Genomic DNA, 13,525 nt, shown 5'->3' with positions numbered 1-13,525 from the left:
AGCTTGTTTTAAGAACATAATTGTAGCTTGCCTTCCTTTCAATGCACTTCCCATAACTTCTCCCTTGGTTGTCTATCCTCCTAAGTGCAAATACAATTTCTGTCATCACTTTTAGAACAACCATTTGTGACATGCAAGTAAAATTTAGTGTTTGACAAGAATAAAAATAAACTGTGATTTGGCACCTGTACCTGCCCCCCTTCTGGAAATCCCCACTCTTTGTGACAGAGGCATGAGTCAAGTTCTAGTGTATGTAGGGTGTTGAAACAGAAGCAGATATAAGAATACATAGCTGCCTGTACTGTAGTTTCCCCTTGAATCAGCTAGGTGTGTTTGGTCCCACTGGAACAGAGCTTTCTGTTTGTTATGCCACTTCAGGTACAACTGTATTTTATAAGCAACAAAATCACTTGCCTGAACCAAATGAACTTAGAGAAGGAGGTTACCCTGACTTCAGGCTTGTCTATGTCCTGCTATTTGATCCCTAAATATTATAGTAAGTATGTCTTATAGTGAAAAATCTTAAGGCAGAGCATATCAGCTAGATGTTTTACACTGATGCTCTTTACCAACACGTGATGTGTACTGAACATCATCAGTGTAATCAAAAACAACTCAGTGAAGTGCTGCCAATATTTCAACACAGGTGGTCCATAATAACATTTTCACCAAAGTCTTGGATAAAACAAGTGTGCCTTGGTGCTTGCAAAAGGGCAGGGTAAAGGCTAAGAGAACATACTCTCATTAGAAGGAGAGGAAATGGCAATAAAGTTTCTAGGTGAAAATGCCTGATTTGGAGGTAACAGAGGCCACATATGCCAGGCAAACTTTGTTTTGCCATATCTAGTAATTACACTGTATTGCTGCCCCTTCTGTGCTTGCAGTTCTGCTGCTGCCTATCTAGAGCCTGAACTTTTTCACATTACAGAGAATGTCCAGGGCAGGACTAGGTAGATGATATGAGGTTAATGGCAAATAATAAATCAGTACTGTTGTATCTTTTATTCTCTACAAGGCAATAACAATATGAAAAGAAATACACAGCACAGATGGATCCAAAGTAACTGTGTTTATTCCCTATGGAAAAACATGCCAGGCTTAGCTTCATGGACACTGCTTTGCTGGCTTCAGGGGCTCCTGAAACAGTATTCACCAGCAGAGTGGTCACAGATCATTTTAGGGGGACGTTATCTTATGCCTACATACTTCAAACACCCAGGTCAATAACTGAGGAAATATTATGTATGTTTGAGGAAATGTACAGGCCTACAGACCTCTATCTAGGAGTAATAATGATTACATCTAAGTCTGATAGAGCATGGAAACTCATGTATTAGGCTAAACTTCCATTTTAGAACTGCAACCGTGTTCTGTTAGTCAGTCAAAGTGTTGGATAGTAACATTTTCATTCTCACTACCTGGAGGAATTGTAGAAGCATTTTCTTCGTAAGCTTCAGGCTCAAGAACACTATGATTCTCAGAAATAGAATGAAATCAAATAAAAAAACCCCAACAACTAGATATCAGTGGAGTCAGAGAGCTCGAGCCTAATTCTCTGCCACCAAGTATTTTGTGTAGGTGTTCACACAAAATTGATAAAGTAATGTCAATTGGTACATTGTTGGTGACATCAGTATTGCAGTCCTTTATCCCAGCTTGGATGTCCACATTTTTAAAACTAGACAGGGTTCAGGGAAGAGTTACAAAAAATAGTCAAGGCCTGGAAAAAGCTGCCCTACAATGAGACTTAAAGACTATTTAACTTATCCAAAGGAAGTGTAAGATGCTAGTTGGTCACAGTCCATAAATACATTAGCTCTTTCATCTTGCAGCAGAATGGCTTAGGCAAATTTAGAGAAATTCATATTGGAAATAAATGATAACTTTTTAACAGATGGTTGTTGACAAGGACAGAGCTTAACAAGCCTAAGGGGGCAGAGGTGCCCTGTATCATTGCTTCTAGTCTTGAAATCTTTTCTAAAATAGATGATTTAGTTACAACTGAGGTAGATAGTGTATTCTTGCATAATAGGGCAGATGTCCCCCCTCTGCTGCATCCTCCCCCTGGATTAAATTGGGAAGCCTGTGTTATGCAGGATGTCAGACTTGAGGGTCATAATTGATTCCTCCTAGTGCGGCTCAAAATGTATACATAGAAAATGCAGAGTGTGAATGAATACTTGCCAACACTGGTTTTTGTCAGGTTTGATCAGTGCTTATTGACGATGGGCAGAAGGTCACCATTCCTCTGTCAGGACTGCTCCAAACTGTTGAGCCTAGCCCAGGACTCTAATTATTGGACAGACTGAGCAGAAGAAAATATAATTGCCTTGAAATTATTGGAGTTTTATGGAAAGTATCTAAGAAGCACAAACTGCGTTCCTTAGATACAGGCACCTCCCTTTTCATTACTCTCTCCCATAGTCTGCTTTAAAATTCCTCCTCAGTACCAACCTCTACCCTAAAGCCTATGAAAAATTGACTGAGGTTAATGATACAGCCGTGGGGGGATCCAGGATTAGTACAGGGCATGCTCCTACTACACTGCTCCTCAGACTATTGAGGAAGGAGGCAAGATGTGGCTGGAATCCCTGGGCTAGAGGGGGACACCAGGAGCCAGGCAGAGAACAGGCACTTGAAGGCAGGGAAACAGCCACCAACCACAGCGGCTACCACTGTGCCTAGCTGCCCAGGGGTGGGGTAAGCCGCAGAGATGCTTCTGCCCCATGTTGCAGGGAGCAGCTGTATGGGCAGCTGGGTTCAGCTGGGGTCAGCAGCAGCCACAGCAGGTTCCTTCTTCCAGCCCCTGCTCCTTGCCACCCCTCCCAGGTGTCCTCTGCTGGCCAAGAGCAGGTGCTGGAGGGAGATACCTGAGTGCTGCCACTTCCACTAGCCCCAGCGGACACCAGTTCCCCACACATCTACACTCAAGGACATAAGCAGTTCTGGGGCTTCCCCTGTGCCTGGGTCAGACGAGGACAGCAGCAGTGGTGGCAGAAAGGGATGTGTCCATACTGTTGTCCTCCCCCTTGATCCAGCCTGGGAACAGCTGAGGAACTGTTTGAGGACTAATGAATTCTCAGGCTGTGATCAGCCAGCCATGATCCCTTCCTTTGAACTTTCTACCTAGTTCTTATTGACCTGCTGTTTCTTGTTTTGAATTTTGAGACAACTTATAAAAGTTTTTACAGTACCAATCACGTTTTGGATGCCACTGTATTTTCTGCTTATAAATAATGAAAAAAAAGGCAAAGTAAGAGTACAAGTCTCCCCTCATGCCTGCTAGTGTGTAGTTCCTCACAGTCCTTAACATCTGTATCCTCCCAGAATACTTGGGAGGTGGAGAAGCACTATTATCCCCATTTTACAGAACTGGAACCAAGACAGAGCAGGGCAGAGAGACTTGCCTGACATCACACAACAAATGAGGCAGGGATTTTTCAAGTCTTGAATGAGCGTTTAAGTAGTGAACCATCCTTCCATCACCTCCTAGCATGGTACCATAACGTTTTTGTCTAGAAGCATGTCTAGGAGCCATCTGCTCATATACATAATATCTACCTGTCAAACGATTCAGAATGCCAACATGGTGGGATAGAGGCATATGTCATTAAAATAGATATTTTGTGCTCCTATGAAATATATTGAAGCTGAAATCTAAAAGGGAAGAAAAAATCTGAGAGAGATGAACAAGCCTCTTTCCTACCCCTGGCCCACTCTCATGAAAGAGAGAAAGAGGATACTAAATGGGTTTCAAGGTGCAGCTCCATTTTTCCAGTGCTACCCAGATGAGTAAGGCGGTCCATACCTACTCCCATTGTTGACTGATCCACAAGCAGCCTTCTGGGATAGAACGTGCTGTGCTACACCCTGTGTTTTATAACCTGTCATTATTACATCAGCAGCATGAGATAAATCAATCTAGAAGGCACATTCAAAGATTTGGGTTGTAGTGTCTGATAATATAAAGGTCATCTGAGAAGCTAGTTTCCCGTTATTTTTCCATCATTTCTAGCACGTTACATGGTAATGCCTCCTCTTAACTGCCACAGCACTGCCTCACTGAATGTATGGAGCCACTGAATCATATTGTCAGGAGAAACTTCTTTTTCCCAAAAAATGTTTAAATTGACTTTATCTAATGACAGCTAAAACCATTCTTTCTTTCACAGACTGCTAGCATTCTGGTTGTAGCTGAAGCCAAATCGTCTGGAATTTACAGCTGTGTGGCTTCCAACAAAATAGGGACAGTTGAAAGAAATGTTAGCTTTTATGTAACAGGTAAGGTATAATCTATATTGTAATCAAAAAAAAACCAACCCCCAAAAACACTCCCTTGGCCTAGAAGTGATATTTATGATGCCATTTTGTTTTCCTATACCTGATAAATATTACAATGGATGTAAACGTTATCTCTGGCCATATTTTTTACTGCTGTTCTGGTAGTATTTTATGCAATATGGAGACTGATTTCTCAGAAAGGGATTAACATTACAGTGTAATGTATCAGTATTATTCATTATTAAATATTTCAATGAGGCTGCAAATTGGTCATAAGAACCAAGGTTGCCTGATAAGATTTTCTCTACTGCTTGATGCTTTCAGTTACCTCATGTATGGTGTTACTTTATAATTTGCAAACACCTACAGGGCAGCATGATGTGTGATGGCATGACACCATTGTGTACAAATGAGGAGAACACAGATCCTAATCCTTCAAAGATTTACACATATGCTAAACGACAAGTGAGTGGTCCGATTGACTTCTATTAAGTATATGCATAAATCTTTGCAGGATCTTTGCTATACTGACCAAATGCTGTGATTTCAATGGCTAATGAAACAAGTATGAATATATTACTAAAATCCATTGGACAGTTTCTTGACCATCGTATTGGAGGATAATATTGCAAAGGAGCCATCTTCTGGTTGACTGTTACTTTCACTGTGGCAGAACATATTTCCAAAGTAGTTCAAAAGTTAATGATCCAAAATGTTCTTTAAAAAGTTCATTACTACAGAAAATGGTGATTAATTATTTAATAACCAGATAGTAGAAACTAGAAAGTCCTTTTTACACTTTAATTCTAAAATCATAAACCTTCCATGAAACATCAGCTGAAAAGGTAAAACCTATTTTCAGCTTATCGCTTTGTGCTCTGTTACTACTTTTGTAGTCCATTTTAGTTGTTGATCTGTTTCAATTTGATGGCTGGAGTCTAGTGGAGAAAATTCTAGACTGACAGATGTCTTGCTAAAATAGAAAGAGTTTACAGCACTGGTCAGGAAATAGAAAAAAAAAACAACTTATATAAAACAAATGTCTAATTTATTCCTGTTTTGGGACCAAATTCTTGCTTTTTAAAATGTTCCACCCAGCTATAATAAATACACTTTCCACATTGAAGAAGAGTAAATTCTTCAGTCTTCCAGTGCTATATGTAAGCCCCTAAAACCACGTAAAGCACTAACCTGTTCACAGCTGCCAACTGCCACTTTCTCTATGTGCTTAATGCCATTATAGTGCAAAAGAATCAGCTTCCCTTCTCGCATTTCAGGTTATGAGCTGATTCTTATCTGGGGGGAGAAATTCTTTGCACGATAGAGTGTATGATGGCAGAGAAGATATACAGACTTTCCTCTGAAGACTAGCCCATATTCAGAAAGAGGCATAGTTGTTTTATTTTGGGCTGGAAATTTGTAATTGTTCTAGTTGGTAGCGATCTTTCTATCTGAGTTTATGATGCTGACATGAACTCAGCTCATAATTCTGATCTGATGTTTTATTTGTTGATGATTTCCCATCACTTTAGTTCTGTGACATGAAAAATCTAGGTTGTCTACTGACTTGTAGTTGCTTTTATTAAACTCATAATGCTGCTAATTGCTCTTGGCACCACTTGGAATCACATATTTTTCTAGCAAGTCTGCTCCTATATTGAAACTAAATTCCTCTAGTCTGCTAGTATTTTACAATACAAGTGAGCTGAGCAACGTATTTGCCATTTCTTTACTGTTTGTTGAAAAACACACGATGGAGGGGAAAAAAGTCCAAATGCTGATGGCTGTGAACAAAGTGGACACCAGAAAGGATTTCCTTCTAATGTATTCAAAATAGATACTTCAGGGCTAGGGTGATTGCTGGTGTTTATTTGTTTTAAATTGTTATTGCTGGTACAGCCATTTGCGAACAGTCTGCATTACACAGACTGATACTGAGACATCAAAGCATCTAACACAAGGGAAAACGACCTCTTTTAGGATCAGATGCTGCTTGCCAATGCAAGGAAAGGCTAAGCAGGAAGGGCTCAAAACACCTGGAAGAAATTTAGAGTAAGCTAAGAAGATAATTCCTCCAACTCCCAGAAGCCCCTTCCTTTGCAGCACTCTATAGTTCAGTCCTTGACTTTTGAATTGGGATAAAACATATAATAGAATCACAGATGGCATAGGCAACCTCTTTCTGTAACATACTCCATCGACACTGGCTGAAATAACATGTGGACAGCCAGTGGAAGTTAATGTTTCTACTAGTTCTGTCTTTACCTTGACCTGTTCCCCTTTCTACGGAAAGAAACAGATATAAGGAAGTGAAGGCAAAGGAATCCAGGTAGATTGCTGGAGTGGCCATGTTGGGCAAGACCTCATATTTATAACTGTATATCCCTTGGTATTGCTGGGATGCGAGTCTAATTCCAATGTGTCTTTGGACTTGAAAGGTTTAAAAGCAGAGCAGCTGTATATACTCCATCCTTAGCGGAAGTGTGACTGTATCTCCAAGGAGTGAGGTTCTTGCATAGCCTTTCTCACTTGTTGGCTACTCTAGGGAAGAACCTTTAGACTTTGTTCAGGCTGATGCATTTCTAAATGTGCGTCTTATGTCTGAGTCCATTAAATAAATGTAGGTCTATATATTACACAAGGACAATGGGGACCAGTCATTTCTGAGAGACTTCCTGGTCACTGGTGCCATCACAGACTCTAGAACCATGCCTTTGTATCAAATTGAACTACCCTAGCCCCCTCCCCCACAGTTTGTCCCTTTCCCTACTTTTTGGGCTGTTTTGCTGGCACACAGCAGACCCATGGGCGTATTTGCAATTACAGAGGGTGAAACAGGAACAGCTCTGCCTTATCTCCCTGGTTTCCCAATGTCACTAAGCGCATTTTATTTTGAGATTCCTGATGGTACTTGGCAAAGATAAACAAAATCTTCCATCAGGAAACCTGAGAGCTATTTCCACAGGAAGTTTCAAATCACTAAAGTAAATAAAAACCTTTTACATTATTCCCAGCCATGTTACATAGCTAGGCTCAGTTTGTCACAATTAGTGCTGGGTGTCATATATTAGAGGGTTGTCATCTTTAAATAAACCATTTGATTGAAATCTACTAGATTTTGCTTTTGGCCTTAGCTTTTCTTCCCTGGTGATACCTAGGGAATGGCCCAGGTATGACAACATGAAAGCAATACTGAACTTATACTGAGGTCTTTTTACATTGAATATAGGCCATCTGCCTCTGATTCTCAGAGGGAACTTTAATTACATCTTCAGATTTTTGTTTGGCCTATCCCAGCTTTTATAGAGTATTTGTATTTTCCTAAGTAAAAATGTAGCAGTATTTCAGATGGATAGGTTGACATTTCTTGATACAAACTGGGCCAAATTCTGGTCTGCTGCAAAGGTGGTGCAGAAACTGAGGCCGATCATATATTTGAGACAAGAGTCTGATCCATTGATATCATTGCATCTCCTTACAATAGGTCTGAATTTGACCTGATGTTGTATCACAAAACCAACATACTCCCAAAGGAAAATTTTGATCTCAGTAGCTCCTGACTTGCATTGATTTGAATGAGATCAGAATCTTGCCTCAGGTAAGCCTAGGTAAATCAAAGAAGTTGCTACAGTTGCTTGTCCACACTGAATACAGCCCCATACTTCTTAGTTTTTTGCTCTCTTGTGGTATCTCCTCCTCTAGGTGTTACCAAGAGGCTGCATAGTCATCTGATTGAAATAGTTTAGAAACCATGTTGCATTAGTGCAAAGGTTGGACTAGATGTCCCTTCCAAATCCCACCAACTCTGTGATTCTAGTTTATGATTTAATGATTCTCATCCCTTAAATTAAAGTTTTCCTTATGACCAGGGATCCTGGTTTTTTCTGATTTAAAAAAATCTCAAATGTTTGGATTAAAAAAGTAACCCCAAATCCACATTTTTCCGTGATTAGAATGAAACAGCACCATATTCACAGAAAAATGTGGATTTGGGGTTACTTTTCTAAATATGACTTTGAGAATGAGCGAGAGAGAAGGCTAAATTACCACATAGGACTGTAAGAGAAGTAAGTGTTTGCACAGGTTTTAACATCCATTTCAGTATCCTTGGCAGTCACCTAATCAGTCACACCTGAATGGATAATATACATTTTCTTTCCATTGCAACAATGAAGACTGTCTTAAACCACAAAATTATTCAAATTCCCTCTTTGGTCTTTAACACTTCAAGGTTGAAAAGAATTTGAATCCGGGGTTTTGATCCTGAGATGCTTTACCCAAAAGTTAGCATAACAAATCCAAACTCAATATAGAGAACAGTGGATGTGTCTACACGAGACATTTACTGCGGAGTTGCTTAATTAGCTCTGAAGTAAAGTCTCAGCATCTACATGTGTGGCCCTATTAGGCCACAGTAAACTAATAAACACTGCCTTAGGTTAGTACTTGTAAATATAATTACTATCCTGTGGTGGTGGCATTTAGTGTGCTGCAGCACACATGTAGATGCTGACAGGGCTGGCTGGGGCACAAGAGTGCTTCAGTATGGGGGCTGCCTGAAAATGTGCCCCACAGTGGAGCACTCTGGTGCACCAGCCAGCCCTTCCAGAGCATGTTGAGCTGGGTTGAAGCAGCCTCAGGCTGGAAGGGTGACACCCGGGCCTTCTGCCAGGTGGGGCTGCTTAGTCCTGGCTCAATGTGCTGTGGTCTTAGGCACATGTGTAAACGCAGTGCCTGGGAGCAACAAACTCTAGTGCAAACTGCGCTGGAGTTTATTTAATCACATTAATAACATGTGTAGATGTGCCCAGTGTTGAGTGCAGGTTTTTGTCAAGAAGATTTTATGCATCAAGACAAGAACAAGCAGGCATTAAGAAAAATAATTTCACACCATAAAGGAGGAAACCAGCATGCTAAAAATGAGTACTAGGCACTGTCCCCATCTCTACGGTTCAAGTAAAGTTCAGTCAGGGGTAGTGGGAATTAACAACTGGAACAATTGGAAGAACCCTTCTGTGTCATCAAATTCTGTAAGTCAATTGTACTAAAAAGAGTAAGAAACAATTTAAACAGCGTCAGAATATTAGCTACAATTAAATTAAAGACACTAACATTCAGAACAGAAGCTTTAAACTGACTTTATTCCAGAACCCTACTCTTACTGTCGCTGGAGTCAGTGGTGTAAAACCTTGACTTCAGTGGGGCAGCATCAAATCTCATTACATGTTCAGGATCTGGACATATTCAATGAATACCAGCCAGTTGTCTTAATAGTCATGAATCACAAGAAGATTCTGAATTGCTCTGTTTGCTTGTGTTCACCAAAATGCTTTTACTTCTTTGTACCGTTTCACCAACTGTAGTTGTAAGAAGATAGGTCTCACTTTCTAACCACTGCAAATGTTCCCTCTTTAAAGCCTTTGGTACTTTCTCTTAGAATGTCCTTACCTGATGAGCCAAACCCTGAGCTAGAACAAATCAGTTGGCTCAAGTGAAATCACAGAAGCAACATCAATTTATGCCACTTGTAGATCAGGCCAGTGTGTCCAGTACAAGTGACGTGTATTGTATTTGTGGGGACGAATGACAAGCATAGACACGGTCCATTGTGGAAGAAGTAAGGTTAGAGACTCCAGAAGGAAAACATTAAATATTTCCAGCTGAAAAACCTTCTGCTTACAGGGAAAACAGTAAATGATTTCTTTTGACTCAATACTTTCCTATAAACTAAAAGTGTTCTTGATTTTTGACAGATGTACCAAATGGATTTCATATTAAGTTGGAAAAAATGCCCATTGAAGGAGAGAACCTGATATTGTCCTGTTCGGTCAGCAAATTCCTGTACAAAGACATTGCCTGGATTTTACCAAGGACAGTTAATCAAACAAAAGCAAAAAAACCTCTTACTAAGGAGTACTCCATTACCCTCCCTCTCACCATCAAGAGTGTTTCCCTGGAACACTCAGGCACCTACACCTGCAGAGCACAGAACATATACACAGGAAAAGAAGTGCTTCAAAAGAAAGATGTTACAATTAGAGGTGAGCACTGCAACAAAAAGGCTGTTTACTCTCGGATCCCCAGATATAAAAACACAAGGAATGATTGTACAACACAAAACAATGTAAAACATTAAAGGACTCATTAAAAAGTAACAGTTGTCTCATATCATCTTGATTTTTATTGCTGTTGCTACCTTTCAGGCTCTGAGGTGGTGCACCTCCAAAAATGGGTTTGGACATAGGAGTAGCAGCATAATGCATGGGCATCCAGTTCAGTTCAGACGGGTCTGTTCTGCTTTGACAAAGTTGGTGGAAGCTGGGGTTTGGAAGATCCCCTATCCTGCATTTTGTATGATGTGGGGTTTTGTCCCTTGCTGTCTCCTACTGAGTGATAATGAAAACTTTGGACCAGTCTTTTCTTCCACTCTGATACCGGCCTCTTCGAAAGTGGCAAAGCTGCATAAACTGATTAACTTTAAAAACTGCTGTTTTCAGTCAACAATGGACATTTAATAACTTAACTTTAAAGTGCAGAATGAGCACAACTCAGTTTGAGACTGACTGGACTACAGATTTCTATTTTAATCTGATCTTGATGGATTTATAAATATTACCTGCTGAGCAAGTTCTAATGCTTATTTATTTGAAATAATTTTCTATACTAAGTACATTAATCTTAAAAGTATCTTCTCAAGGAAGGCCCTGGGGGTGCAGAAAAGAAATAAAAATGTTGATATGATGCACATACCTATTATATCATTTATAATAATGAAAATTTAAAAACTGATGTGATTCATGTTCCTCCAAATAAATCTAGGTAGTCTTCCAGTGACTGTGTTGGTCAGTGTTTAAAATGAATTACTGTACTACTGTAAAGGCCTGTTGATATCAGTGGGAATTTTGTGCCTGGCACAAACTTGTTTGAAGATACAGGAATTTGCAACGTTATAATTATTTCATTATGAGAAGTGCTACAGTTACCCCATTGACAAGTTTACAGGCATTACATCAAAATGTTTAATACATTTTTTCAAATTTAAATTTAAAATTAAGGCCATTAAAAGACACCCCTTCCTTTTGGTATGCAAATGAAAATAGGATTTATTATGGGGATTAAGAAATGGTCAAACTACTGAAAGAGAACTAAGGATAATCTAAATTTCCTCTTAAGAATTTCCTTTTCTTCATGATTTTGCTATGAGGAGTAGCTGTGTATTATAAATTCTGTATAAGGAAGAAGTTACTATTTTTAATAGATCTGATAACTTTATTTTTTTACAATCCATAGCCTTTATTATTTTTGGTTTCATTTATGATTGATCATTTATATAGGATTTACATAAGCCATAACAAAACCAACCTAAGTGACCAAAATAACTTCAGCAAAGGAACAAAGTGGTTGTGCTTTTAAAATAGAGGGTGACAACATGACAACTTTTGTGCTTGGGAACTCACCAGACTATTTCCTCCTTTAGGTATTGGGACTGTGTCCCACGGCTAAACTCGTCTTTCACGTGGGAATTGCTTTTGTCAAGTGTGAAAGGGTAAACAATAGCATTTCCCCATAATGCCAGTTGCATGGAGCCTAAAATGCTTAGAAAACAATTGATAACCTGGAAGTTGTCAGAGTAAAGAAAAGAATAATCATTTGTATCTTGAAATGTTACCTATAGCCTTCTTACATACAGTAGCTGTTTTGTTCATTATTAGTGTGATGGCTTCCAGAAACAATGTGTTCTTGCAAAGGAACTTGGGTTTCTCTTACATGCTTAAAAAGCAAGTGGAATAATTGGTAATCACTGACAAAATGGGGAAAGCTTGTCTTGTTGTATTTGAAAGTGTTCAGAAAAATCACAGTGCAGTTGCTTGTAGCAGTCAGTTGCTGGCAACAACCTTGTGATAAGAGTTTGGGTCACAAATGATATGATGGAGATTAGAAATGTTTCTCTGTGGAATTGTTGAGTGATGATGTATACCACATTGGCCTGGGAGACGTCTTGGTAGCCACTTCCTAGTCTATGGCCAGTGCTCCAACAGCCATACTGTACAATGCTGAGCGAGTGCCTCTACCTGAGTCCAGTGTTGGCAGGCATAGAAGAAAGAACTTCAACTAAATTGTGAGAGGAAAGGGTTCCACAATTGAAGGCCAGAGTGGGAGGAAAAAAAAGAGCCCTTGTCACTGCTGATCTTGCCAGCTAACTGGGAGAATCTTGTCATTCTGGAAGTTTGTGTAAGTTCTGTTAAATAGCACATTACTTGGGGAGAAAAACGTGTAATTTAAGACTATATGCCCTTAAAAAAGTATTTAAATGAAACTGTGTATTTATATTGTCCTACTTGTTAATAAAACCAAACAAGCTTCACACCCAGAAGCTGAAGAGGGTAAAAGGTTGTGAAACTACAAGCTGTATAACATTTCAGTGCTTTTCCAAATGCCAACACTCATTTTGGAAATAAGGATTTTTCTTTCACTGTCACTGTGCTCTTCTGCTTTTTGTAACATCCCATAAATCTCCTGGACTACCTTCTGCGTACAATGAGGTTCTTTAGGAAAAAAAACTGAGAGCAGAATTGGTCCCTTATCCTATGTTTATGACCTCACAGTCAGATATGGAGACTATGAGTGTGATACTCAATATTCAGTATAGGGGAAGAATGCTCAAAAGCACTCTCCATTGACTTGGCTCTGTGTGTACCTAATTGAAATTTTTCCATTGACTTTGACTAGAACAGAGTTACATCAATATTGGGTGCTTTAAAACATCCTATTGTATGGCTCACCTACAGTATCAAACAGAAGACACAGGTGGTCTGAAAGAGCAAAGCCATGTCCTTGAAAACCATCCAGTTGTGCCAAGGAAATTATTAAAATGTGTGAATGATACTGGACCTAAGTTTTAATCAAGGTATTTTTTCTCATTACGAAAACCCATCTTTAGTGTATGGCTATAAACAAATTAAAATTAATCAAAAATAACTTACAAAATGTGTGATTTGCCTTTATTCTGTCATCTTGTTACACTTTATTTTGAATGCCATGGCATTCCTGCTTTATTATAATCATTTATACATATAAAACATGAACCTGCTGTCTTAAATTTTCTAGTCAGCTTGTTCGGGAAAAATGGGAAACCGAATGTAAATATCATGGATCCATAGCTGAAAAGAGGGTAATCTTGTTGGCTGGAAGAAAACATTGTTGATAATATAATGTGACAGAGATTTGATTAAGATCAACATCT

At 39.3% G+C, this 13,525-nt stretch overlaps 1 protein-coding gene across 1 annotated transcript in view; it reads left to right on the top strand.

Annotated features, from left to right (window-relative positions):
* FLT1 (fms related tyrosine kinase 1) overlaps window positions 1–13,525 on the top strand; it is a 154,772-nt gene that overhangs the window by 77,393 nt on the left and 63,854 nt on the right. Inside the window, exons 12-13 of the mRNA XM_019523793.1 lie at window positions 4,173–4,281; window positions 10,035–10,322. Of these exons, the coding sequence (XP_019379338.1) occupies window positions 4,173–4,281; window positions 10,035–10,322 (397 nt within the window). The remainder of the gene's footprint in view (window positions 1–4,172; window positions 4,282–10,034; window positions 10,323–13,525) is intronic.

This window comes from Gavialis gangeticus, unplaced genomic scaffold, assembly GCF_001723915.1.
Source record: "Gavialis gangeticus isolate Ggan-Ray unplaced genomic scaffold, GavGan_comp1, whole genome shotgun sequence".
NCBI classification, from domain to species: domain Eukaryota; kingdom Metazoa; phylum Chordata; order Crocodylia; family Gavialidae; genus Gavialis; species Gavialis gangeticus.
The sequence above is the reverse complement of the archived record's forward strand: the minus strand, read 5'-3'. Positions and strand labels throughout refer to the sequence as shown.